General features: G+C 34.9%; 1 protein-coding gene across 5 annotated transcripts in view; it reads right to left on the reverse strand.

Moving 5' to 3' along the window:
- Positions 1–3,081: 3,081 nt before the first annotated feature.
- LOC126745841 (uncharacterized) overlaps positions 3,082–24,535 on the reverse strand; it is a 101,037-nt gene continuing 79,583 nt past the window's right edge. For 4 of the 5 annotated variants that reach the window (XM_050453863.1, XM_050453862.1, XM_050453860.1 and 1 more), the window contains exons 3-7: positions 18,461–18,827; positions 17,089–17,389; positions 15,889–16,368; positions 8,095–8,527; positions 3,082–3,655 (exon numbers count right to left, since the gene is read on the reverse strand). In XM_050453863.1, coding sequence (XP_050309820.1) covers positions 3,270–3,655; positions 8,095–8,527; positions 15,889–16,368; positions 17,089–17,389; positions 18,461–18,827 — 1,967 coding nt within the window. In that variant the 3' untranslated portion in view covers positions 3,082–3,269. Of the gene's footprint in view, positions 3,656–8,094; positions 8,548–15,888; positions 16,369–17,088; positions 17,390–18,460; positions 18,828–24,535 lie in introns of all 5 variants that reach the window. The other variant, XM_050453864.1, reaches the window with a different exon arrangement.

A 24,535-nucleotide genomic window follows, 5' to 3' on the forward strand; every position in this document is an offset into this window, starting at 1 on the left:
ATGTCCATGGATTAATTATGGACATCCTCTGGATGATAATTTTGTACAAGCCAATGGATCTTAAATTGTTTTATCCAATGGGGTTTCATTGGCCTTTCAGAAGATGTTTCGAAAAGTATAGTAAGTTGACCTTAGTCCAATGGAGAGATTTTTTTAGACTCATGTTTTTATAGCTCTATCAGACGTTACTATTAAAAAATGCCTAGGACATACTATGGGTGTAGGTAAATTTCAAGCCCATGGATTGAAAAAAAATTAAAAACGGTTGGACAAACAGAAATGAATAGCCACTGGACTCCTATTTTTCGGGATTCATTATTCATTCATTAGAAATTGGACAATTCCAATGTATGTGTTTAAAATGAGAACTAAGGTAGTACTGTTTAATGATAGTGTTTTGCAACTGTATGGACGTCCAATGGATTTGGATTTAACCCATCGATTCTTTTGTCTCTTTGTTATTTAAATAAATTAAGGATGAGGAAAAGTTAATATCCAATGGACTTTTTACCACTTGAATTTATTATCAAAAAGCGAAGAGCGGCAATTTCTGAAAAGTGGGAATTAACAATTGATATAAGACACACGTCACACTTTTTGGTACGATTTGTATACGCATTTTTCACAATAGGCCCATGAAAAATTCGATTTAATTTAAGAAATTGGGATTACCAGTATACTCTTATTTTTCTCTTGCTATTTCCATCAGAATTCTCTTTAAAAAACATTTTACGCAACTTAAAATTTAAACCAACTTCTGTGTCCCTAGTACAAACTGGGAATAGAATAATATTACATTTGTAGATTACCTGTGGGCCCACGATTGTCGAAGGAAAATATCTATCAAAGAGGTCAAAAGAAAAACAAGCCTTATTTTGGGTAAAATCAAGATAAATTAACAAAATTTACTAGAGAGCCGTTTGCTATACTGTACATTCAATATCTGGATAAGATTACACTCCATTGAGAAAACGCTTAGGCCTGATCCCATACTGCAGCGGTTCTTTAATGGCTGATTACTAATTCAATTTTTACATTGGATAGTTGGTTGGTCACTTTCGCTGGTTACGTCGATCCATATTTTCTATTTCATCTGACAACAATTTTAATTTGCCAGCATTAAGCCTCTTTGTGCTTCACATTTATGCTTCATGTTCCTTATTAGATCTGATTCCATATTTTTCAGTCCTAGAACGTTTCAGATAATGTTTCGTTAAACTTACCTATATATAAATTAATGTGTCTAAATCTACATGACGTTGTTAATCTAAGCTTCTAGATACAGCTATCATGTGGCGAAGTCGTCTGTAGCCTGTTACAAAGAAATGCTAAAACTCTGGATTCTCTCATACTTAGATGTCTGTCAGTCATGCATACCTTTTTTTGTGCTTCAGCACCTTCTTATTTAATAGAAATTAGACCAATTTCACAAAAAACCGGATTCGACTCCATTTTAAACCCAACTTTTCTTTAATACTTAAGACTGTTTAGTATGCGCATAATACAAAACTAACTAACATTAGATATACAACTTTTAGAAATGCAGTTCAAAACCAACCAATCATATTTTTTAACGCATTCATGCCAGTAGCATTTAAAAAATTTTCCAACTTGTGTAAGAAAGTCTCATAAAAATGATGATAATAGTAGATTAAATGCATACAGATGCGAATACGAACAACAGTATAATGCAGATTTTTTTTGTCTAGCGCATCTAGGACGGAATAAGGTATACTCCTTAAATCGGGAAGCAGAAAAAGGAAAGATGATACTTGCTGACACGTATATCTGCTTATTGGCTTCTTCAAGGCGAGGCTGCTAAAAAACCAAAGAAGAAAAAAAAGAAAAATGTAGCTTCAGAGTGTCCTTCAAGTGTCTTCTAATAATGGTTACGCTCTCCATACAATCAAAAGGTTATACAACAAACACCTACCTAAAAAACTGAATAAATCACTGCTTTCGACGCAAACTGCAGAAACCTCTAAAACATACCGTTCTTTAGTCTATTTGAGAATGTCTCGTCCAGTGTTATTAAGTGTTTTCACTCTAATGAATTGAAGCCGAATATATGTTTTAGAATAAAGAACGGCTTAGCGAAACACTTAGTCAACGCCAAAACTAGAGTTTCAGTAATACATAGATCTTGTGTTTACCGAATTGATTGTTCCCATGTAGAATATCAAGTTTGCTACGCGGGTCAAAGGCATTTGAGGTCAGAGTATGAAATGAACACCTCAGGCACATTAACAGAAATAAAAATACTTTTATAACAAACACCGATTCTCCTTTCGCGAACCACATTCTAAAGTCAGGACATAACTTTGATCCAAGACCCAATAGAGTCTTTCATGTCTGTCAGAAGTGGTTGAAATTGGATTCATTGAAAGCTTTTGAAATAAATAGCTTATGCTAGTATAGATGTTTGATTGTTCCTCCATAATTGGAGGTACTTTCTACTGAATATTCAAATCGGTTGTTTACTCTTATAGGTGAAGTATTTTTGCCTTTCCTATTATTTTCTGATTGTCAATTCAATAAGCAATAACACGTGTTACAGATATCACCCGTACTTTTTTTGCTTTCCGATTTACGAAGTACCCCGATTAACCTATTTTTTAAAATAACATGATCATGATGCATGAGCTGGTAAATATAATGTATCCAAGAATTCTTCAGCTGAATCAAGGGTCGACCAGATGGTATTTGTGCACTTCGGATGACCCAAAAGTCAAAAAAGGAGACACGAAGTTGCTGGCTTGGTGGCATTACTATCCCTGCTGGCGAATACCTACATATATCTTACCAATATCAAACATCTCAGTCTGATGCTAATTGCAGACTTAATCTACCATATGACAGCAATATTAGGTAATCGAAATTTTGTTGTTCAAATAGGCTTTCGTAGGAGTTATCACAAATACAGCCAGGTATGCCCCAAAAAAATACTTAGTCAAAGCAGCACCTCCAGAGTAAAAAGTAGTAGTTGACGAATGGCTATAGCTACTATATTATAACTGGAAGTGATGTAATCTACAATACGTAAAAATAAGAAAGACTAAACGAAACAAACAAAAACGAAGATAGAAAAATAACGTTTTATTTTTCACAACATTTATTTTAAAACACTTCTTCTAGTTTCCCTACTTTTTTATATAAACCATTATTTATACACTTTCTTAATAATATTAATAATAATTAAATATATGGAACGTAATAATAATTCTCAATAATAATAACTTACAGTATATCATCTAATAAATAGCCTAAATTTATACAGAAACCGTTTCTACTATAGATTTCTTAATAATTTCACCGAAATTCTCGTCGCAATCCTTGGGATTGCCACTATTAGTACCATCAACGGTACCACTTTTAGTTTCATTATTGGTCAAATGAACTGCGTTATCGTCAGTTTTTTCGGTGCCATCTTGGGTGGCCTCGTCGCTATTCAAGATGGCATAAGTTGATTCCTCGTAACCAGCGTATGAGTAACGATTATTTAACAAGTGGTCACAAAACGATTCTAATTTAGAATTGGCCCCGACATTGTTCAGGTTGGTGTACTGATTTTCTTTTGATTCTACTGCTGGCGGGTAACTGTCGTTGGTGTACTGGTCGAAAGTGGTGATTGATTGGTGGGTTTGAGCGAAGCTGCCTGTAAAAATTAAATACTTGTTATAGCTTTAAATGCAGTTTGTTAAAAACTAGTAATATTAGAAGAGAACTATAGAGAAAATGAAAGTGTTGTGGAATATTAGAATTAGAAGAATCAAAAAGGAGTCGACTTGAGAAAATCCAGAATACATTTTTAAGGTTTTTATGTTATAAAACTCGGTTCCAAATTGCGAACCACAACCACACATTAGCCCCATCTCATTTTAACATTCCAGAACTTGAAAAAAGCCGTACTATGTCTGACATTTTAGCATTATTTAAGAATATTAACAAACTTTTCAAATTCTCCAAATATTCTTTCTAAAATTATGTTACCTAATGTATTAATTAGTTAATGGACCTGCACGGAGACTTATAAATCATGATCTCTTTTTTATTTTATATTGCAAAACAAATTATTACCAGAACTCCGCTTTGGCTGGAATGGTAAAAACTGGTATAAGTTAAGTTGAAATAATTTGCATTGTAATGATTTTAACCTGGATCTCTTGGCGACGAATTTGTTACAATTTAGAAATAGACTGAAAAACTTAAGTTCCTAGAACTATATATGTCATAGGTATTTGTTTTGTGATACTGTAACTCAATGCTGTGTAAAATTAAATTTAATTAAGTATTTAGGGAGATATTACTATTAAGATTGTTATTGCTTATTAGTTAATTTAAAAGTTTAAATTACTATGGTATTATCAGGATACTATTCTTGAATCTGTTTATATCCTGAAGGCTTAGTTGATCCGATAAAAGTCAAAAAGGAGACATCAAGTTGCTGGCTTAGTGGTGCCTTACTATTCCTTCGATTTTTTCGAGAATCTGACATTGCAATATTTTGTACTTGTTAGTTTCAACTTGCTGGAGCCCCGCCTCACTGTGCAAACAGTGTAACAAGAGAGCTGTGCGACATGTTTGATCATAGATGGTTTAGGCGTATAGGACCATGGGATTGGCCGGCGAGATCGCCAGATTTGACACGCCGTGACTTTTATTTATCAAGTAATATATAGGAAAGAGTATATGCAAGACCAGTAAACAGTAACCAAGAGCTACGTCGGCGAAAATATTTAAAAAACGATCTTATAAATGTTGAGAGAATAATGGTAGTCATTTCGAAAATTTCCTATAATTATATTTTCTATTTGTTCCTTTTACCTATAACTAACGAGGTATTTTGTAGTATAAATAAGCTTTTTTTATTTATTGGTAACTATACTCTATTTCAGAAGTGTGTAGAGCAATAAAACCTCATTAGGTATGCAAAAGTGGTACCTGGTGATCCACCAATATTTTATGCCACTACCTTAGTTGGGTATTAGTTTCAATGTAAAATTCTTTCTTTTCGTTGATTGCAGGTAGTGCCACCCGGTTTTGGGTCAATTTATGAGTTTTGCCCATTGTTACCCACTGATAAACATTGAAAACGGTTCGCCAAAGGCGTGCAACTGGGACTTGTTTTTTACCTTATAATTAATGTACTTAAATGCTATTTTATTTTAGAGTTAGAAGTTACTTTTGTTTAAATGGAATAATATATTTTTTTCACAAATTTATTGAACATAATATGTAGAGTAAAACAGTTGAAAATGTCACTTTTGGATCTGGCACTTTTTGAACAGTGTATAACAATTTTAAATTATAATAGATTGTAGTCTTCTTCGTCATCTGACGAACTGTCATCACCTCTTGACATTATAATTAAAGGATCGACTGTCTGATCGATGAGGTTGTCAAGATCGTGGGATCTTGATTTTGTCCTCTTGCTTAATTACATGCTGGACTGCTTTTCGCCAATTCTCTGGTGTCGCTTCCGTAATGGCTTGATCAAACAGTAGCTTAACATCTTTCATTTTAAAAGTCGTGTTTTGTCTTGCTACAAATCCTTTTACCTGCGCCCATATCAGTTCTATAGGATTTAGTTCGCAATGATATGGCGGTAAGCGCAGTACAGTTATATTATATTTTTCGGCTATATCTTCCACGGCGTATTTCATGAAACGAGTTTTGTGTAAGTTTGCTATTGCCAGCAGTTCTTTTTTTATCAAATTTGCTTCAAACGCAATACCTTTTGCAGTCAGCCAATCGATAATTTCTTGCTTTCTCCAACTTGAAGTTGGCGTCTTCTCTATTCGCCGTGAATGATAGCTTGCGTTATCCATAACCACCACCGAATTAGCCGGAAGAAATTTTATCATTTCACCAAAATAGTCCTCGAAAACGTCTGAGTTCATGTCTTCATGGTAATCTCCTGTGCGAGTCGACGCAAAGGTTAGCAGACCTTCTTTTAAAAATCCCTCTTCGCTTCCAATATGTGTGATTATAAGTCTTTTTCCTTTTCCCGAAGGTACTTTAATACCCGTAGACAGGCCTTCTATGAAAGCTTGGCGAGCACTGGTTATATTTTTGTCTTGCCACATTTTTTGGACTATATAACCTTCGTTAATCCACGTCTCATCAAGATAAAAAACTTTCTTTTGCTCCCTGCGGTACTGCTTGATACTTCTCAAGTATTGTCGTCTCCAACAAACAATTTCGTCGCTCTCCAGTAAAAGTGCTTTGCGGTTATGCTTTTCCCAGGCAAAATCCATATTTTTTTAAGTTTTCCATAAAAGTTTTCTACTTATCAACGGAATACTGTCATCTCGGCCAAGCTCCATTAAAATTTTGTCTAGGGTGGGTATTTCCTTTTTAAAATAAAAAGAGTGAACTTTTCTTCGAATTATACATTTAGCATTTTCATCAAGGACTTTTGTAGGTCGTCCTGGCTTTTGCTTGGGAGATTCCACTTGACCTGCTACTTTTCTTTCCCGCAACAATTTGAAAATGGTGGACTTTCCAATTCCACTCATTCGAGAACATTTTTCAACAATTTCTTGCACAGTAAAACTAGGGTAATCGTGTTTTATGCAATCATGTACATTTAAAATAATAGCTTTTTCACTCAGCGATAGTGGAGAATTTTTAGTACATCTTTTCGTTGGACTGAATACCTCCATTTTTTAAATATTGGGATAATAATATTGTGATTACACTACAGCGTAGCAGTGACTACTAACGTTTAAAATATGATTTAAAAGTATTTATAGTCTGTATATATTACCTGACCCCATTTTTGCATGTTACAAAGCGTTAAAAGATAGGTACCTATACAAAAGGATTAGAAGTATTTATTTAGTATTTAATCTCTTTCAAAATAAAGGCATTTAATCCGTGAAAATTAAATTCATAAATATTATAAGTACCTGCGCCTATGAACTACCACGAAATATAGCCAAACAGAACGGAATTCCCCAGTTTATTGCTCTATACACTTCTGAAATAGAGTATAGATACAATGTGTTTAATTTTCCACATGTTTTTGCTATTATTTGAATACATTGCCATGGAAAACGTCATTTAAGTAGTAAATAATACTGTTTCGCTTTTTTTTTAAATTAAGTTTATTATAATGGTGATACTATAAAAATGTCACTGTCATTTATTAAACCGTTGTAATATTTTCATACTTTCTAATTAAGTAATTTACAAAACAAAAATGTTTAAAATTATCTAATTACGCGAAAATAGGTACTCATTTCTAAAATATCACTACTTAGGTATAAAAATGTGGTATATTAAATTAAAACTATTTTAACTGTGTATTAAAATAACCAATAACAGAAAAATGGCCCATAATAACGTACCATCGCTCGTCAATCACTCTATATATGTATAATACTTGGTTTAATTTATATTATCATACCCTTGTTGCCTACACGTCTTTGTCGTATCATTTTCAATATTTAGTCGATGGGTAACAATAGAAAAAGCTCATAAACCGACCCAAACCCGGTTGGTACTACCTGAACTCCGTAAAAAGAATTAATTTTGCACTGCAATATATGGAAGTGGCATACATTATTGGAGAACCACTCTGTACCCCTTTACTTTGTACCCCCTTTTTTATTACTCTCTACATTTTTGAAATAGACTATAATTTAATAGTGCTGAAGTATTCGACGTTCGAAATGATATGCAACATGATCAGATTATAGCAAACAAATATTGGAAAGGGTGTAATGTCGACGAGATTGAATAGAGCATTCATGAATATCATAAAAGAGGTTATTAGTGAGTTTAGGGACAAAAAACCGTGGTTTTCAGGGAGAATTGGTCGAGATCGGTAAGCGGCTACGGATCCCAGGTTCTTATCTTTACCGGTCGCTTGGCATTACTTTATTGGACAATCTCAACTTTAAGATTTCCGTATATGTTAAAATGTGGTCTGAAAATAAATAATTATCCTCAGATATATATTTTACTCAAAGCTAATCTGCAAACGTATCATTTGCTCACTATACCCATAACACCGTAAAAAGGAAATAAAAAGCCAAATAACCCCCTTGCAAACCTAATAACTAGTTCATTACCATATTAATTACTTACCATAGATGCCCGTGTACGGACCGAACATGTTCCCCGGACTTCCGGTCGAGTTCGCAAACTCCCCGAACACCCCCGAGTGGCTGAACTGCGCGTATTGATTCGGCCCCGATGCCGATGATGCGTTGGAGTGGTGGGAGGTGACGGGATAAGGGGTTGGTGTGGGGGCGACGGGGGCGGCAGATGATGAAGATTCGTTAGAGGAGACGGCGGGCGTCGCGCAGCCACCCACTCCTGCTCCTCCCGGTTGTTGCGTCGCGACGACGAACGTATGCTGTTGCTGGTGGTGGTGGGGCTGGTGGTGGATGAGAGGGTGGTGGTGCATATCTCCCCCATTTCCACTAGGGAATCCGCGGGGATCGAAGGGGTGCGGCGGGGGGTAGCTCCCCTGGTGGCCGCCCGTAGGAGCCGCAGAGATCGACGCCGAGTGCTGCTGCTGTAAATTAAAGAATTCAGCTAAAAAAGTAGAAAAGTGTGTCTTAGTGTTTTTGATAGTATCTAAAATATTGCGTTGATGGTGATCGTAAAGTTGGTTAATATAATTTTTGTAATTTCTTTTAATTAAGGTTTAAAATGGGGCATGAATTCGATGGCATAGCGTTAGTTTTAGAGATTTTACATGTACCGTCAAATGGGGAAACATTGATCCTTTGTGGACAACTTTGGCCCAAATAAGGAAAAAAGATTAATTTCAAAATAGCGCCAAGAAAGTAAACAATAACTCTATGGTGTAAAATCCAGTCGATAGAGGGCATTTCTATACTTCCCTTAAAAGCCGTAAAAACAACGACCGCCTGTTTTTTAGTCGAGAGGTGATCTTGAAGCCGACAAGTCGATTTTTAATCAATACATAACGCATTGAAACTTTCATGGGCGCCAATAATTGTTAGGAAAGTTCTAGTAACTCGATAAGTTTATTAGCGTTATAGTTGACTATGAAATAGAGCGTAACATATTTTTTACTTATATTAATTTTTCTTGTTGGGCGGCAGAATATGATTAAGGGTAACATTGGCCCGGGTTAATTAACTTTTATTTCAGGATGGTTAATAATGCCTCGATACCTAAAAAATACCTTCGTTCAAGACCCTATGCAAATTATACGTCTGAAAAACTGGAAGTATGCTTATAAGAAATCATATCAGGTCGGATGTCTCCATACAAAAATAAATTAAAGGGCAAACACTCAAAAAATATCTGCCGATCTAGAGTTTTTTTGGATGCGGAAGAATCTGCTTTAGAACAACATCTTATTAAGTCTTCGGTTTTCCTGTAGTTGCAATGGACTTTTGGTTAGCTTCTAAAGCTTACTTAGCCCAGATAGTAATCCCATATTTCATTGTTCAAAAATAATCTGCCTGGTTATGAGTGGACAAACTCTTACTTGATGCGTCAAGCCCCATGGGGCTATTAAACTTAGCCCCATGCATTAGTTCCAATACCAAGAGATTTCGAGCAGAAGTTTCTGAAGCTAAATTGAATAACTATATGGAAAACTTAGCTATAGAAAACATTCCATCCTCATAAATCTGGAATTTCGATGAGACCAACTTAAGTTAAACGACCCAGGAAACAAAAAAGTCATTTGTAAAAGAGCAGCTAAGCATGTTGAAAAAACATGCAATTTTACCAAAGTGCCACTTGTGTTATGCTTTACAACAATGCAGAAGGGAAATGCCTTGCTCGTTATGTTGTATTCAAGGCCGAGCATCTCTGGACTACTTCGACAGAAAATAACCCTCAAAAAAGCCCATCCGCTTCAAGAGTGGGTGGTTTGAAGGAAGCACATTTGAAGATTGGTTTGAATATCATTTTTTTTCTGAAACTGAAAACCGAAGAAGGACTTGTATTTTAATAGGCACATCAGCGCCCGGGTTCTTCAACTATGTGAGTAAAATAATATAAGATTTGTATAATTACCGTCAAACACAACCCATATTACCCAACCATTGGATGTGGCATTTTGTGCGCCGTTAAAAAGAGCTTGGCGAAATATCTTAATCCAGTGGAGAGAGTCAAAAGCTGGTTCCAGTGATTTTCATGATTTGTTTCTACCACTTACTTAAAAAACTAATTCGAAATCTAGAAATAAATAAAAGCCAGAATCTAATTTCTGGTTTTAAAATTTGGGATCTATCTTTTAACTAAGCAAATGTTACTTGATCGCTTAACAAAAAACTTGACTGAACTGAATAAAGGTATGATGGGTTCAGCTTTCTTATAACAGATAGAGGCAAAACGTGCAGAATATTCGGAAACTAAGAATAGGAGCATGCTTCGGAGCATATTTATTTGCTAAGCCAAAACGACATGTCTGCAAGCTCTTCTAAGAGCTCCTTAGATAAGAATGATTTAGAATCTGAATCAAAACAAATCAGTGATCTGCTTGCAGATGAGAATATTGAGGTTATTCAAAATTCTAAGATTGAGAGACCAAGTCGTGCAAATTTAAACCTAGGCTATTTTGTGTTGGTTACAATGCCAACCAATATTCTGAAAAAATCGTCAAGATTTCAGAAAAAGGACCCACAGTAGACTGCATGGAAAAAGGAATTAAATTTTGGAGGTGGCGCATTTTTGTACAGTTGGAGAGACGTCAGTATGAAAGTTAATGAGCCAAAAATGGTGTCTAAGAGAAATCAGAACAAAGTTTTAGACATTTTTAACAATTTTGCTGAAAAATAAGTGTACATTTTAGTATATACAGAGGATATTTTTAGCAAAGCATTAGGTTAAAATGTATTCTGAACTTTTGTATCTATGTAACCATAAGTATTTTTGTTTAGGTTCTTAGGTATTGAATATTTGCAATAGATGTCATTAATCAAATAATTTTTTTGGTTGTAAGTTTTGCATTTTTTCAGTTTATTATTTATTTGAAACATTGCCAGTATTTTTCTATTTACCGACAATTAATTTAACCCTAAACTATGTTTATGTGTAACATTAACCAAAGGCCTAATTAACATGCACGGGACAATGTTTCCCAGATTCAACGTAACTTTCGCCCACTTAAAAAAAAATTGTTTTGACCAATAATTTATTAGACAGGCAATCAAAAGTACAACTAAAGTAATAAATCGAAATGCATAAATAAAAATTACGTACCATAGAGATTAACAGGTCAAGCCAAATCTTACCAAAAAATAACAAAATTGGGCTATCTGATGGTAATATAAATAAAAATGATGTACAGAGTCTCTCAAAACTTAGTGGACGCAGAGCAGCACTATATTCTTCTCAAAAATGTTACGATTGGGCCAAATTCTCATAGTCCGAAAACCCATAATAATCAAGTTAATTAAAGTACAACCAACTTAGCAAAAGTCCAGAGACAGGCACCTGCGTGGTTCCTTTTTAAGCAGTTCAAACTCTTAACTGTACTGTTAATTATATGTACTGGCATCTCTTATATTCACATATAAAAACAGACCGGTTTACATTTGCAGACTTCTGCACTAGACAAAAAAGAAATTTTAAATTATATTCTAGGCATCAATATACATTCTTTCAAAAAAGCTTTAAATATATAGCAGCAAAGATGCTAAATAATTTACCAAACAGCTATGAAAATTTGGGCATCAGAAAATTTAAAAATGTAATAAAGGCCCTATTGATACGGCATATTACTCTGTACAAGAAGTCCTGGAGGATACATTAAATTAGTATGGCATTTTTAACTGTCTTTACAATTCTTAAATTTGTGTAACATATTATTCTGACAGTCCTCATTTAAAATTTTGTGTATTGTATGAGTACAGGGTGTTTCAGAACTATGGGATCAAACTTCTAGGAGTTATTCAGTGCAACAGTAGAAAACATTTTACTATAGGGAGCCCTGTCCGGAGTGTGTCCTAAGTATCTCTACGGCTGTAAGACGCGTTGAAATAAAAAAAAAAAAGAAAAATTGCCTAAATAGTATTTAGTGGATTTATGCCTTTTCTACATGATATCATCACAATAATTATTCAAAATGTCTTCTCCTCCAATCTGAATACACCGATTTAAATGTTAGACATGATTTCAGCGGAGTTGACTAAAAATTTGATACTCGTTTTGAATGATTTCAAATGCTGCTACAATTCGTCCAATGAAGTTATTTTGTTTCTACTGGAGTTTCGTAGACCAAAGACTTTGGAGGTCTTCACAGGAAAAAATCTATCGACGTTAAATCGGGTGACCTAGAAGGCCAAGAAACTGCTCCAAATCTGGCAATCCAATGGTGCCCAAACCGCTGAGATAAATTATCACGTACTTGTACAGCAAATCATGAACAAAGTCTGCCCATCCGTTGACAGACCAACGTTGCTGATGTTGTCACCTATAAAATTTTTAAACATTGATATTTTTAAACAATTGTTGTAAAGATATGTACAAAAGGCAAAAATTAAAAGCATTAAATCCTATTGAGGCAATTCATCGTCTTTCTAAATTTTAACGTGTCTTAGGTCCATAGTGATGCTTTTCCGGATATGGGTCCCTATACTCAAATGTTTTCTAGCATTGCACTGAATAACCCGTAGAAGTTTGATCCCATAGTTCTGAAATACCCTGTATAGGCACATGATATTTTATCTTTGTTTTTATTTTTTTTTGTTCTTTCTTAGAATTTTATTGTTCTTTTATGAGAAAATTCTTTTAGTTATATAAGCTTTTGTGCCTTTTTTTAAAATACTAAAACTGTAGTGGAAATAAATACATTGAAATTTGAATAAAATATATTTTTTACTAAAAAAAGTTTTTACTACGTTTTGCATAAGCATCTTACCAAAATTATAAACAATCGACTCAACAAAAAGTTCGATTTCTACCAGCCAGTGGAACAGGTTAAGTGCGATGTGTCTATAATACAAAGAATCACATTTAAACGGTATGTACCCTTATGTGTATCCAATATACAAAAAAGCTTTCGATTCGGTGAAAACCTGGGCGGTACTGGAGGTAATGCGAGTATTGATTGAAGATATATAAACCTTATTAAAGATATGTACAAGGGTGCTACAATACATGTTAAAGACGAAAATATAACAACCGAAAAGATCCCCATACAGAGAGGGGTAAGACAAGGCGATTTAATTTCTCCAAAATTATTTATCCTGGCATTAGAAGCCGTGTGTAAGACATGGCAACATAAGGCACTACACATAGACAGAAAATTTTTGAGTTATCTCGGATTCGTCGACGACATTGTGATCATGAGCTAGAATCGCAGTGGAGGGACACAAGGTACCCCACTCATAATAAACCTAACCTATGACCATGCTACGCGAACTGAAGAAAGGGTCATAGAAGGTTGGACTAGAAACGAACCTCATGAGCTCCAACAACAAAAACATCAATGTCAATATCGATAACCACACACTTTAACTAGTAGAAGAATATAATATATATCTGCATCCTTCCTCCGTGGTTAGGCTAAGCAAAGACAGGAGTAGGAGAATCATCATCTGAAAGAACCAAAGATACCAATAAATCTGAAAAGTAAAATATACGATGCCTACGTACTACCAGTTAAATTATACGGGCTCAAAACAGTCAACATGACAAAGGAAAGGGCATAACAACTACCCCTATACTTCTACGTCAGTTTTCACTCAGTCACCACGTGGTTGTTTTTTGTCCTTTCCTTTTTTCCCAAACCGGTTTACAGACCACTTTCCACCCATAGAAGGTGGTTTGTTAATCCTATTAATACTGGTAACCAAGTCGGGTAGTGCCGAATGCATCGTGGGAGAAGCAGACTACTACCCGACGTTGAGAATCTCTAACCTCACCTTACAATGGGGCGTGGGTGGGTGATCAACACAAGAAAGTAAGAATAAAGAAAACAGTGCTCTAAGTGAATACTCTTCAAGTCTGATACAAGCCGCAGGCGAGGGAACATACTATACTAAAGGATACTCTAATTGGTTGAATAGCCCATGCAACTTAGACTATAACCGTCTCCTGAGGGAACTCTTCCTAAGGAAACACAGGGGATATGAAGGCAGAAGAAGAAGAACTACCAATTCGCCAACGTGCGATGCTAGGCATTAGCTTAAGAAATAGATAAAGAAACGAGGAACTCAGGATAAGAGCTAAAGCTAGTGATGTCATAGAACAAACTGCAAAAAAACAAAAAAAAAATTGGGTGAAATGATGAGAAATGGATGAAAATCATTTTGTAATAGAAACTAGAAAGAAGAAAGAGAAGCAAAAGCAAACCCAAGCTAAGATGGCCAGATGATATACAAAAAAAAGCGGGAAAGAACTGGAAGTCTATGAAGCTGATGAAGAATTCGGCAGTGTTGCCATACTTGACAAAAGTCCATAAATTTTAGGTAAAAGTGGGTGGTTAATTAACTATCAAAGTTAATGATATATTCTGGTTTTCACTTGGAATTTCTTGTCAGTGAATTTCTTATTGTTCAATGGTTGTATTACAAATACACAAAATATTAAAATAATACCTCTATATTAATATGCACTAACTGTTTATACAAGGTGTCCCAACTCTATTTCCACACGATTGTTTTTCGCCCCTGTATGTGATATGAAAAAAAGTTAAGATAAAAAGTGTTGTGCACAGATGGGACAGAATTGATAAATGTACAGAGTGTCTCAAAAACAAAATTTTCATTGTCAAGTAAGTTTTTTTAATAGGACGCCCTCTTTATTTTACTAATTTTTGTAAAAAAATGTATAATACACTATAAGTCAAATATTAATGGTTTTTGATATAATTGCTATTATGATATTATTATTTAATTTTTATTCAATCTACTATTAAAACAGTTAAAAACGATTAAAAAGCTAGTAGTTTTGGAAGAGCTCGTACCTCGTACTCGTTTTATTAGCTCAGTGGAGTTCTTCTGGACTTGCTCTACAAGCACGTGTAATTTTGTTTTTTAAATATTTAAAATTTCTTAGCTCTTTAGGGTAAACTTATTCCTTCAAATATCCCCACAAAAAAAAATCTAGCAGTGTTATGTCAGGTGACTGGGCTGGCCACCTGACAGGACCTCTATTTCTGATCCAGTACCTTTTAAATCTATTGTCAAGGAAATTTGATACAATCTGCGAGTTATGACGTGGAGCACCATCTTATTCATTGACTTATAATACATCATACTTATTTACTAACTTATCTCGAAAACCATTAATATTTGACGCATAGTGTATTATTCATTTTTGATGTTGAATTAAGTAAAGAGTAAAAATTTAGTAAAATCCAATACAATCCAACCCAAAACAATACAATCAATTTTAGATCAATATAAGAGTGTATAGCCCTCGATAATGCCATAGTATGTGTTCATAAGTAAATAGAAGCAAGGGAAGGGAAAATGGTCGTCTATATGTAACATAAATTCTCGTTTTTTTTTGTAAAAAAAAATTGGTATTTTAATAAGGTAAGTCTCCTAAATATACCAAAAAAAATCTTTAAATCATTCCGTTAATTGCTCAATCCTTAGATCACGCATTACATTTGGCGTAATGTCAATAGTGACGTCAAATTTTTTGGCGCAATTCATTTTGTACCCTCTTTATATAAGGATTTCTTATTAACAGACGTTTTAAATTTATGTTACATAAGATATATATAGATCATTTTCTCATTTTGTTTTATTTTCATTACATATACATGTAAATGTTCTGATGTTGGAAATAATATTATACAAAGACAATTGTTGAGAACGAACCAAATCTTTGAACAGAATAGAGTTTTAATTTTTGTTATCAATTCATCAAGTACATACAAGACATTGAAAACAATGAAAGGAGATTAATTAAATGTATTATTAAAGAGGCACAAACCTGTTTCCTATCATTTTCTTCTCCGTAGCAACTTTCCCGAAAGGTGTACAAATCAAGCGAGTCCTCTCTCGCAGGTAATTCAGAAAATGGTTGATTCTGACCCCCGGGTCCCTCTCCGGGTGCGCCATAGTGCAAATTGGTATAACTACCATTATGTACACAATTTTCAACTTCAACGTGAGCACCGAGGTTGATGTCCCTTAATAGACTACCGCTACATTTATTTACATCTATTTTACAATGTTGTTGGGTGTGGTCCTCCTTGTTATGATGATAGCTATGAGATACTAGTCGCTCGTTTGTCATCCAGGCGAGGTCTCTTTTTTCTTGCATGTCTTCCTCTTGTTTCTTTTCTAATTCGAGTCGCATCAGTGTATGGATGAAATGAGTCCGGACCCTGACTGGATTGAATTCGATTCGGCCAGATGAATTTCCGCAGTTGTCCCTGGTACAGCCGCAGGGAAAGTTTAAGCGATCAACCTGGATGAAAAAATATATATTAGGTTGATTTGTTTGTAAATCAGATTAATTGCATTGGGTAAATATATAAAAACTACATCGCAATACATGCTTTTGTGTTAAATTCATATTTGGATTGGTAAAAATTAGCAGTACAAATAGCAAAGTTCTGAGTTTAAATATATCATCTGGAGTTTCTTCCAGAAAAAAAAACTTCCAAATTTTCAGTTCGATAAATAACATTGACTGCCCAAATTCTATTCAGTTTTTTGTTTAAATTCTCCAGTTACATATTATTTATGATATTAATTTGAATCTGCTATATAGTTACAACTCAGCAAATTAAGGAATTAAGACAATCATTTTTCTGAGTTCTGTGTTCCTAATTTTCTAGTTGATTCGGCAGTTAGGTAAATCCAACTTCCAACCTTTCAGGGCTTAGTTGTCTTCTAAGATCCCTGATTATTTATTTTGAGCTATTGCTGTTTTACTCTTGAGTGATTGTATCTACTTTTTATATTATTCGTATATTATACATGTTGAATGGAAAATATTTTTTAATGCTAGAAAAGGAAGAAATGGTTCATGGCCATCATGGTCCCTCAACTTTAGGTGCCATAAAGCAAACATTATTTTCTGTTCCATTCATCTTAATATAAACCCAATCCAACCATGAATAACAATTTGCTTTTCACAAGATGTCATTGAAAACCAAAACCCTTGTTCAGTATTTATACAAACCTGGCATTTTATTCCCGCTTGACTACAGGAACAAGTATCCGGATCACAGTAACCTTTGCAACCACAGCCACAAAACTCCCTAGAAGAACGAATATTTCGACATTCGTCCTTTTCTAGGGAGTCGATTTTTCTCACTCCAGCTGCTCGGAGTAGAGCCCTTCTTTGTCTAGTTGGTACTGGCTGAAGGAAATAATAATTATCAAGGTCCATCTCGGATTCTGAGGCGTCACTGATCTCATCTTCGCTGTCGCTATCGTCACTAGAGAAACCACCGATGCTCGTGTTTAGGCTTCTGTCGGTTCTAGAAAAAAAAATTAATGGTCGTTTATTGAGTTATAAGAATTGCAGTAGAGTTAGTTCAAATATTGTATTAAGTTCATAGATTTTATAATATTCACTGCCATTAAATAGGGGAACAACGGGAGCCTAAAAGATACAGGGTGTTGTGCCTTTTCTTCAACTTTAATATTTGTTGTTTGATTAAGCATTTAAAAATACAACTTTTTTGCCTCTTGTATTTTTTTCGTATCGTACTTCGTTTTAGAGAAAAAAAAATTAATACCGTTTTACTGCATGACAAAATTGGTTTATTAATTTTTGGTAAAAAAATCACAGGTGCCTTGGAAAACAAAAAATCTAAAACATTTCTACGAGCTTTTTATTGCAACAACAACTACAATAAATGCTGGAAATGTCCACCATTCATTTCTGTACACCTTCTCACTCGACGAATCATTAAACAACGCACTCGAGCTAAAATTCGAGGCCTATTTTTCACTTCTTCGCAAGCATTTACAATTTTATTTCTTCACTCTTGTTAATGTTGATGTCCTTCGGGACGCCACTGGACCTCATAATTTTAATCTAATTAGGGTTAAATTAGCCCCTTAATACAACAAGTAATACTGCCAAATTTCAAAAGAATCGAGTAAATATATTTTTTAATATTAATAAAAAATTAATATCTTTAAAAAAATTTATCACCCTGTATCTTGAAAACTATGCATTTCCGGACTCATGTTTATAGAAAATTTTTTTCCATATTTTTTTACAGAGAATCACCCATTAAAATATCTCCGTCTATTTTTCGAACACGCTGTATAGATGTGATAGAGCAACACTGGATTCCCAAGTTACTATATCCATAACATCCATTCCTTACTAACACCCATGAATGCTCCATCTGACTCTCCACTAAGTAATTCAGGGATATGTTACTTGGGCTGGGACGGATCTTATATTAGACCTCCTATATTGGCATTTAATCTGGGTATACAGACGAATCGAAATAAGGAGCTTGAAAATTTTGAATAAAGGAATGAATAAATGAATGAACTTCATCTTAAAGCAATAAAAGTTAAAAAAATCTTACTTTAATTGTTGAAGAAGCTGTCGATGTATTCTACGTTGTTCGTTGGCATGTTCTACTAATGAAAATTTCCTAACTTGGCTATGTTGGGCGCTCATCCCCAAGGTGGAGCCTCCCTGCGAAGGCACGCAAGTAAAACCTTGCGCCCTCGGGAAATAAAAGACCGTGACCCCATCGAATGTAATTCCCCGTTTTTTCTTCACTCTAGGTGGGGTTCCTTCGTCTTCTGTAGGTCGTCTTCTTTTTAAGCTACTCCTGGGTGGCTCACTTTTTAAATTAGCTACTAGAGAAGTGAGAAGACGAGGGTAACCTGGGCTGGATTCGTCTTCTTGGTTCGGTTGACTGGTGGATGGATCTTCATTAATTCGTTCTAAAATAAAATTTATTATTTAAAAAAAATTTAGTAGAACATAAGGAATTTTTGAAATATTGTTGATACGCTACTACAATGAATACAATTTTTAAAGATTTAAACTTATTTATATTTAAAATTAGTTCTAAATAGCGCTCTAAAGGAATTACCTGCAAGAATTTGCTGAATGATGGCTGAAATTGCAATGTAAACTGACTAGAAGTTGCCTATTAGGCTATCTGATACTCTTTGGCTATTTGAAGCGTGCTGACAGCGTTAATGCTTCACTTGTATTTAACTTAATCGAGTATTTTTAGAATCGCTTATGTAAAAAATATAAGTGCAAAAAGTGTTTAAATGTATTGATTTTTTTGACGTGCGGCAAAATTATGTCAAAAAAGTGTCAAATTTAATCCTGTTTCTGAAGTTTATAGAATATATTCTAAAATTTCCCCTGTTTTTCTTATAGTAGAAAATAGGGTTTCCAAGCAATCCTTTTAGTACCTATACAAAGTTTTTTAAAAGTCTAGAGTAAAAAAGTTAGATAAAAAAGTTGACTATAAAGCTTGAGCTAATGATATATTAGTTAATATTATAAATTTCCTAATATTTTGAAAATAACTGAATGAAACTGAATTTGTATTTCACGGAGAGAAAAACAATTTTATTGCTTTCAAGCTTTACAAAATTTTCCTATAGTCTGTTTCACTTCAACAAGTTTAGGATTTAACCTATCACCAACCTCTGAAATATACATCCGTTCAAATAATTGCAGTTGTCTGTTAAAAAAAGGCTGTATCAGTCCAATAATATTTCTTTCAAATGCTTCCTTCTTCTCTATCTGTAATGTGCCCTTAGACCTCATAGCACATTGTGCGCCCCTCTTGAAAAATCAATGCATCCATCCTTAGCTAGTGATCCAGCCCAATGAATTAACGAGAGAGACTCTGATCTCTTTATCTAAGGCATAGATGCACAAAGAGTATTTTGACGTATATTAATAAGGGAGGAAAATCAATGAATTCTCTCGTCTTCGTGGTTGCAACTCCTGTCTAGTAGATCCGTGCTTAGGTACAATTTGAACAAATGGCCAAATGATTATTTGACAGTGACTAGTAAGGATACTTATTACTAGGCATAGGTTTTTTCTAATCAGAGACATTTTGCGAATTACCTTAGCTTCGTCCAAGTATAGCTGAGAGGCTCTTTAGACAAATTGCAGCCGTGGGTATCAACATCAGGTTTTCTTAAAGTGTCTGATGTTTGTTAAAGTCACACCAAAGAAAGGCTCCGATGTTCTTGGCTAAGGAATTGGTAATCCATTATCCTTACTGCGGTGACATCACTCCAACTATCTTGTTACTACCCTATTTTATCAGTTCCTATATATTTCTGTTTAAAGAATATTTGGTATAGTCGTTAATGATTGCATTATGTGTAACTGGAGGTTTTACTAGTGGACGTCACAGCTTGAGCTTAACTTATTTTTGGAACCATCTAAGCAGATGTAACTAATAACTGCCATTCAATTGATATCAATGCCCCTTATATTAATTGTGTAATTTTTTGAAGGCAAATATTGGCGAAACAAAATCCTCTCTAGCTAGTAGATATAGCGAGTTTGTTGCTTTCTGATAAAGCAAGGCTTTGCAAGCCAATAAGCGTATTTATATTGATTCCAACAGAGCGGAAGTGAATCATTATGAATAAGATGGCTTCCTTGACATCAATACTCAGAGACGAGAGTGTTACTTCTAAAGCATTATCCTCTACTGTGTGGTTCTCATGGATCCCGATATGTTGGTGCATACCATCCTCACTCGTGTGGGGTTCGGGTACGGTTGTAGAAAAGTCCCAAGGTATTGTCTGCCTATCGTAATAGGCGACTAAAAGACAACTGAGTCTCTGCCGGTATAAGCAGAATACCTTAGGACAATCCACCATCATCGTCCTCAAGGAGAGAGTAGGAAATGACTCTCATCGCGTCCTGATTGGGAAGGAACTATCGTCGCAGACCGTTTGTGCCATAGCAGCAGGCGACCCTGATCTGGTTGTTTTCAACAATACCACAGTCGCAGCCCACATTTGAAGATGAATCGTTGGAACAGGACAAAACAGTCCGGAGGTAAAATACCCTCCCACTCGGATCTCCGGGAGAGGGTGCCTGATCGAAAGAATTATCAGAAAGACAACCACAAACGTAAAACCAAGAACTTATCCTTAGCTACCTGGAACATCCACACCTTGCACGACTCGGACACTGCTACTCATGCACAACGAAGAACGGCAGTTATAGCAGATGAACTAAACCGCCTTAATGTGGACATAGCCGCCCTTTCTGAGACCCATCTACTCGGTGAAGGTTCTTTAACCGAACAGAACTATACCTTTTTCTGGAGAGGTTATCCAGAGGATGGTAGAAGGCTGCACGGAGTAGGCTTCGCGATAAAGAACGATATAGTCAAATCACTCCAACAACTACCTGATGGCATCTCCGAAAGACTTATGCTGCTCAAATACCAAGTGACTAATGGTAATTATGTAACCATCATATCGGCTTATGCACCAACACTGGACGCAGACCTTGAAATAAAGGAAGTATTTTATGAAGAACTCAACAACATCTTAGAAAGAATACCAAGGAAAGAACATGTTATTCTCTTGGGAGATTTCAATGCCAGGGTTGGTAAAGCAGCTGATATATGGCCAAAAGTTATCGGTACCCACGGAATCGGAAAAGCAAATTCAAACGGAGAGTTGCTATTGGAACTGTGCACAGAATATGACTTAGCCATAACAAATACCTTCTTTCAAATGGATGATAAATTCAAAGGTACTTGGTGTCACCCTCGATCGGGACACTGGCATATGCTGGACTACATAATAGTACGCCAGAAAAATCTGAACGAAGTACAACTTACTAAAGCCAGAGTTGACGTAGAGTGCTGAACGGACCACCGCCTGGTCCTGGCTAACTTAAAAATCAACTTAAAACCAAGGTATAGGCGTGGCATCAGTAAGAAAGTCAACAAAAAGCTTTGCCTAGAAAAACTCAAGGATACAGCAGTAGCTTCGCATTTTCGTAGCGAAATTAGGGAAAATCTTCATGCCGATAATTTCCCACAAGGTCTAGAAGAACATTGGGCTTTAGTTAGACAAAATCTAATGGACATTAGTTGCTCAATTCTGGGAACCATGCCGCGCAATCATCAGCCAGACTGGTTCAAAGAGAATGAACTCCTGATAAAACCTCTATTGGAACGTAAGTACGTAGCTCAGGAAAACGCTCTTAGCAATCCTCAGAACATAGCTGCGCAAACAAAACTTAGAGATACTAAAAACGAACTCAGAAAGGAAACGCACGATATATGCCTTTCCTAACTGTTTTAACCCCTCTCTATTTTGAGTTCTTCTTTGCCACATTAGGTCACATTATATCATGTTTCCATCTCATCTGAGGTCTACCTCTGGATCTTTTTTCTTCGTATGGAAATGGCTCAATTCTAATCCCTATTTCGTTATCGGGATATGTGTCTCTTTCAATACAGGAATCCAAATATTTAATCATTTCTAGTTCTTTGGATTTGCATTGGAATCGGGATATTCTGATTTTTGCTAATTACCATTGTCTTAATTTTTTTCATGTTGATCTTCATTCCATAGTGTGAGCATCAGTAATATTTTGATGTTCAACGTTTGTGTCGGCTATTAGTACCGTATCATTAGCATATCTAATGCTGTTGACGGCTTCCCCATTAATTTTGATCTTATCTGAAATATTCTCTAGTGCGGATTTAAACAGCTCCTTCAAGAAAACATTAAAAAGAACCAGGGACAATATGCATCACTGTCGCACTCCTTTACAAATCTCTATTTACGAAGATGCAGTATTCTTTGTTTTTATTTTTGCTATTTGATGCCAAAAAAAAGATTTCTTATTAACTGGATATCACTTCTATTCATTCCCATATTGACAAGGGAGTTTGGGAGGCCTGTAATGCCTTTTCGAAGTCAATTAAGCATATGTATAGGCACTTTTGCTGATCCGAGAATTTGTAGGCTTAACAAACTAAGTGCATATGCCTCTCCTGAATCCAACCTGCTTTCTCGAGATCACCTATTCGCATCTCTGCCGAATTTGATTGTGGACAATTCTGCTTGATTATCAGACTAATCATCCTGAAGTCTGGATATTTTACTTTTTTCTGAATTATTTTGTTTGCCCTTCTGTTCGAATTTTGACAGAGTTATATATTTAGTTTAGTAGCTTTAGTAAAAGATCCAAGTTTTCTTCTTCAATTAACCTAATAGCTTCTAGATAAATATTGACGGATCTAGGACTCTTATTGCTCTCAGTTGGTTAATAGCACGTTCAAGTTCACATTTAATTATGGTAGAACCCTTGTTATTATTGCTAGTAGCCCTTCTCGTAAGTCGACAAATAAATCTCGGATGTAATTTTCCCATATGACTATTTCCTTGGAAAATGTCTTTTGCTTATTGGTGGTTATTATCAAACAGTCTAGATGGTGCTTGTCGCTTATTTGCGATATTTTTTTGGATTTAAGGTGTTTAGTTGTGACCTTCTGTAATATATTAGATATTTCAGTCGAAATCCCGTCGGTGTCGTCTGCTTTTAGTTGGCTTGCAGGGAGTTTTTGCTCGCAGTTTTAGTTGCTGCACGTCAAATTGTGGTCTTGAGTTTCTTTTTTTCATAAGATTAAGTAAACGCTTTCTTAAATTAGTTTGAGCTGCGGAATCTCTGATTTACCATACTATCAAAATTTCTTGTTCTACAGATAGCCCATATTACTCTAAGTAACTTTTATTAAGGTCATTTTCTCTTTATATTATAGATTTCTTATACAAAATTAAGTGATTTTTGAAAAGAAATCATGAGTCAAATTTCTTCAATAGGTGTTCTTGTGGTAATTACACTTTATTGGATTTTTCTGACATTCCTTTAGAAAATATAAAATTTTGACATTAGAGTTTTTTAATAAGCTTTTCAAGGGGAATATATAGCAAAAAATTTTTTTTGATTTGCTCAACTTTTCAAATTTTCCAGCCAGTTTTGGTCAAAAAAAAAATACCAATAACTGCTTGCCTATTAATTTTTGGGAAAATGTCTAAAATTCATTTCGATTTGGCTTTAACAAACGTACTGAATTCAAAAATGAAACATTTAAGATTTTCCATTCATTTTGAGAAAATTGCTTTTTTGTTTGGAGGTTTTTCATGATTTTCTCCCACTTTAAGTAAAATATTATTAAAATTTCTGTTTCCAGAGATAGGCCTTTTTACTGTCAATAACTTTTATAAATTTGTTTTTTCCTTGAAATTTGTAGTTTCCTTGCAATGATAAATACAAGTATAAGATCTCTATACTTATCAGACTTGGAACCACAGATATTATTATGATATAGGAAATTTGGTTTCGCACTATGTTGTCATTATTATGTTGAGGAGATGTCTACGTTAGAGCCTTAGCGGGTGTTGCTTGAACCAAGTATTTAGGACCTTACAAAATTCTATCAGCGTATTCCTGAATAATAAAAGGTTTTAGCCTGCGGGTATAGGCAAATTAAAAGAGGGCCAATAAAAACTTAGAAAGTTCTATAGGCTCGAAATCAAGGAATCATGTTGTTATAGGAAACCCTTTCTTAGAATACAAACAAATTCTGAAAGTATTATTAGGAATGAATAAATGTAAACTGAATGGATCG

Source organism: Anthonomus grandis, chromosome 16 (genome assembly GCF_022605725.1).
Source record: "Anthonomus grandis grandis chromosome 16, icAntGran1.3, whole genome shotgun sequence".
NCBI lineage: Eukaryota > Metazoa > Arthropoda > Insecta > Coleoptera > Curculionidae > Anthonomus > Anthonomus grandis.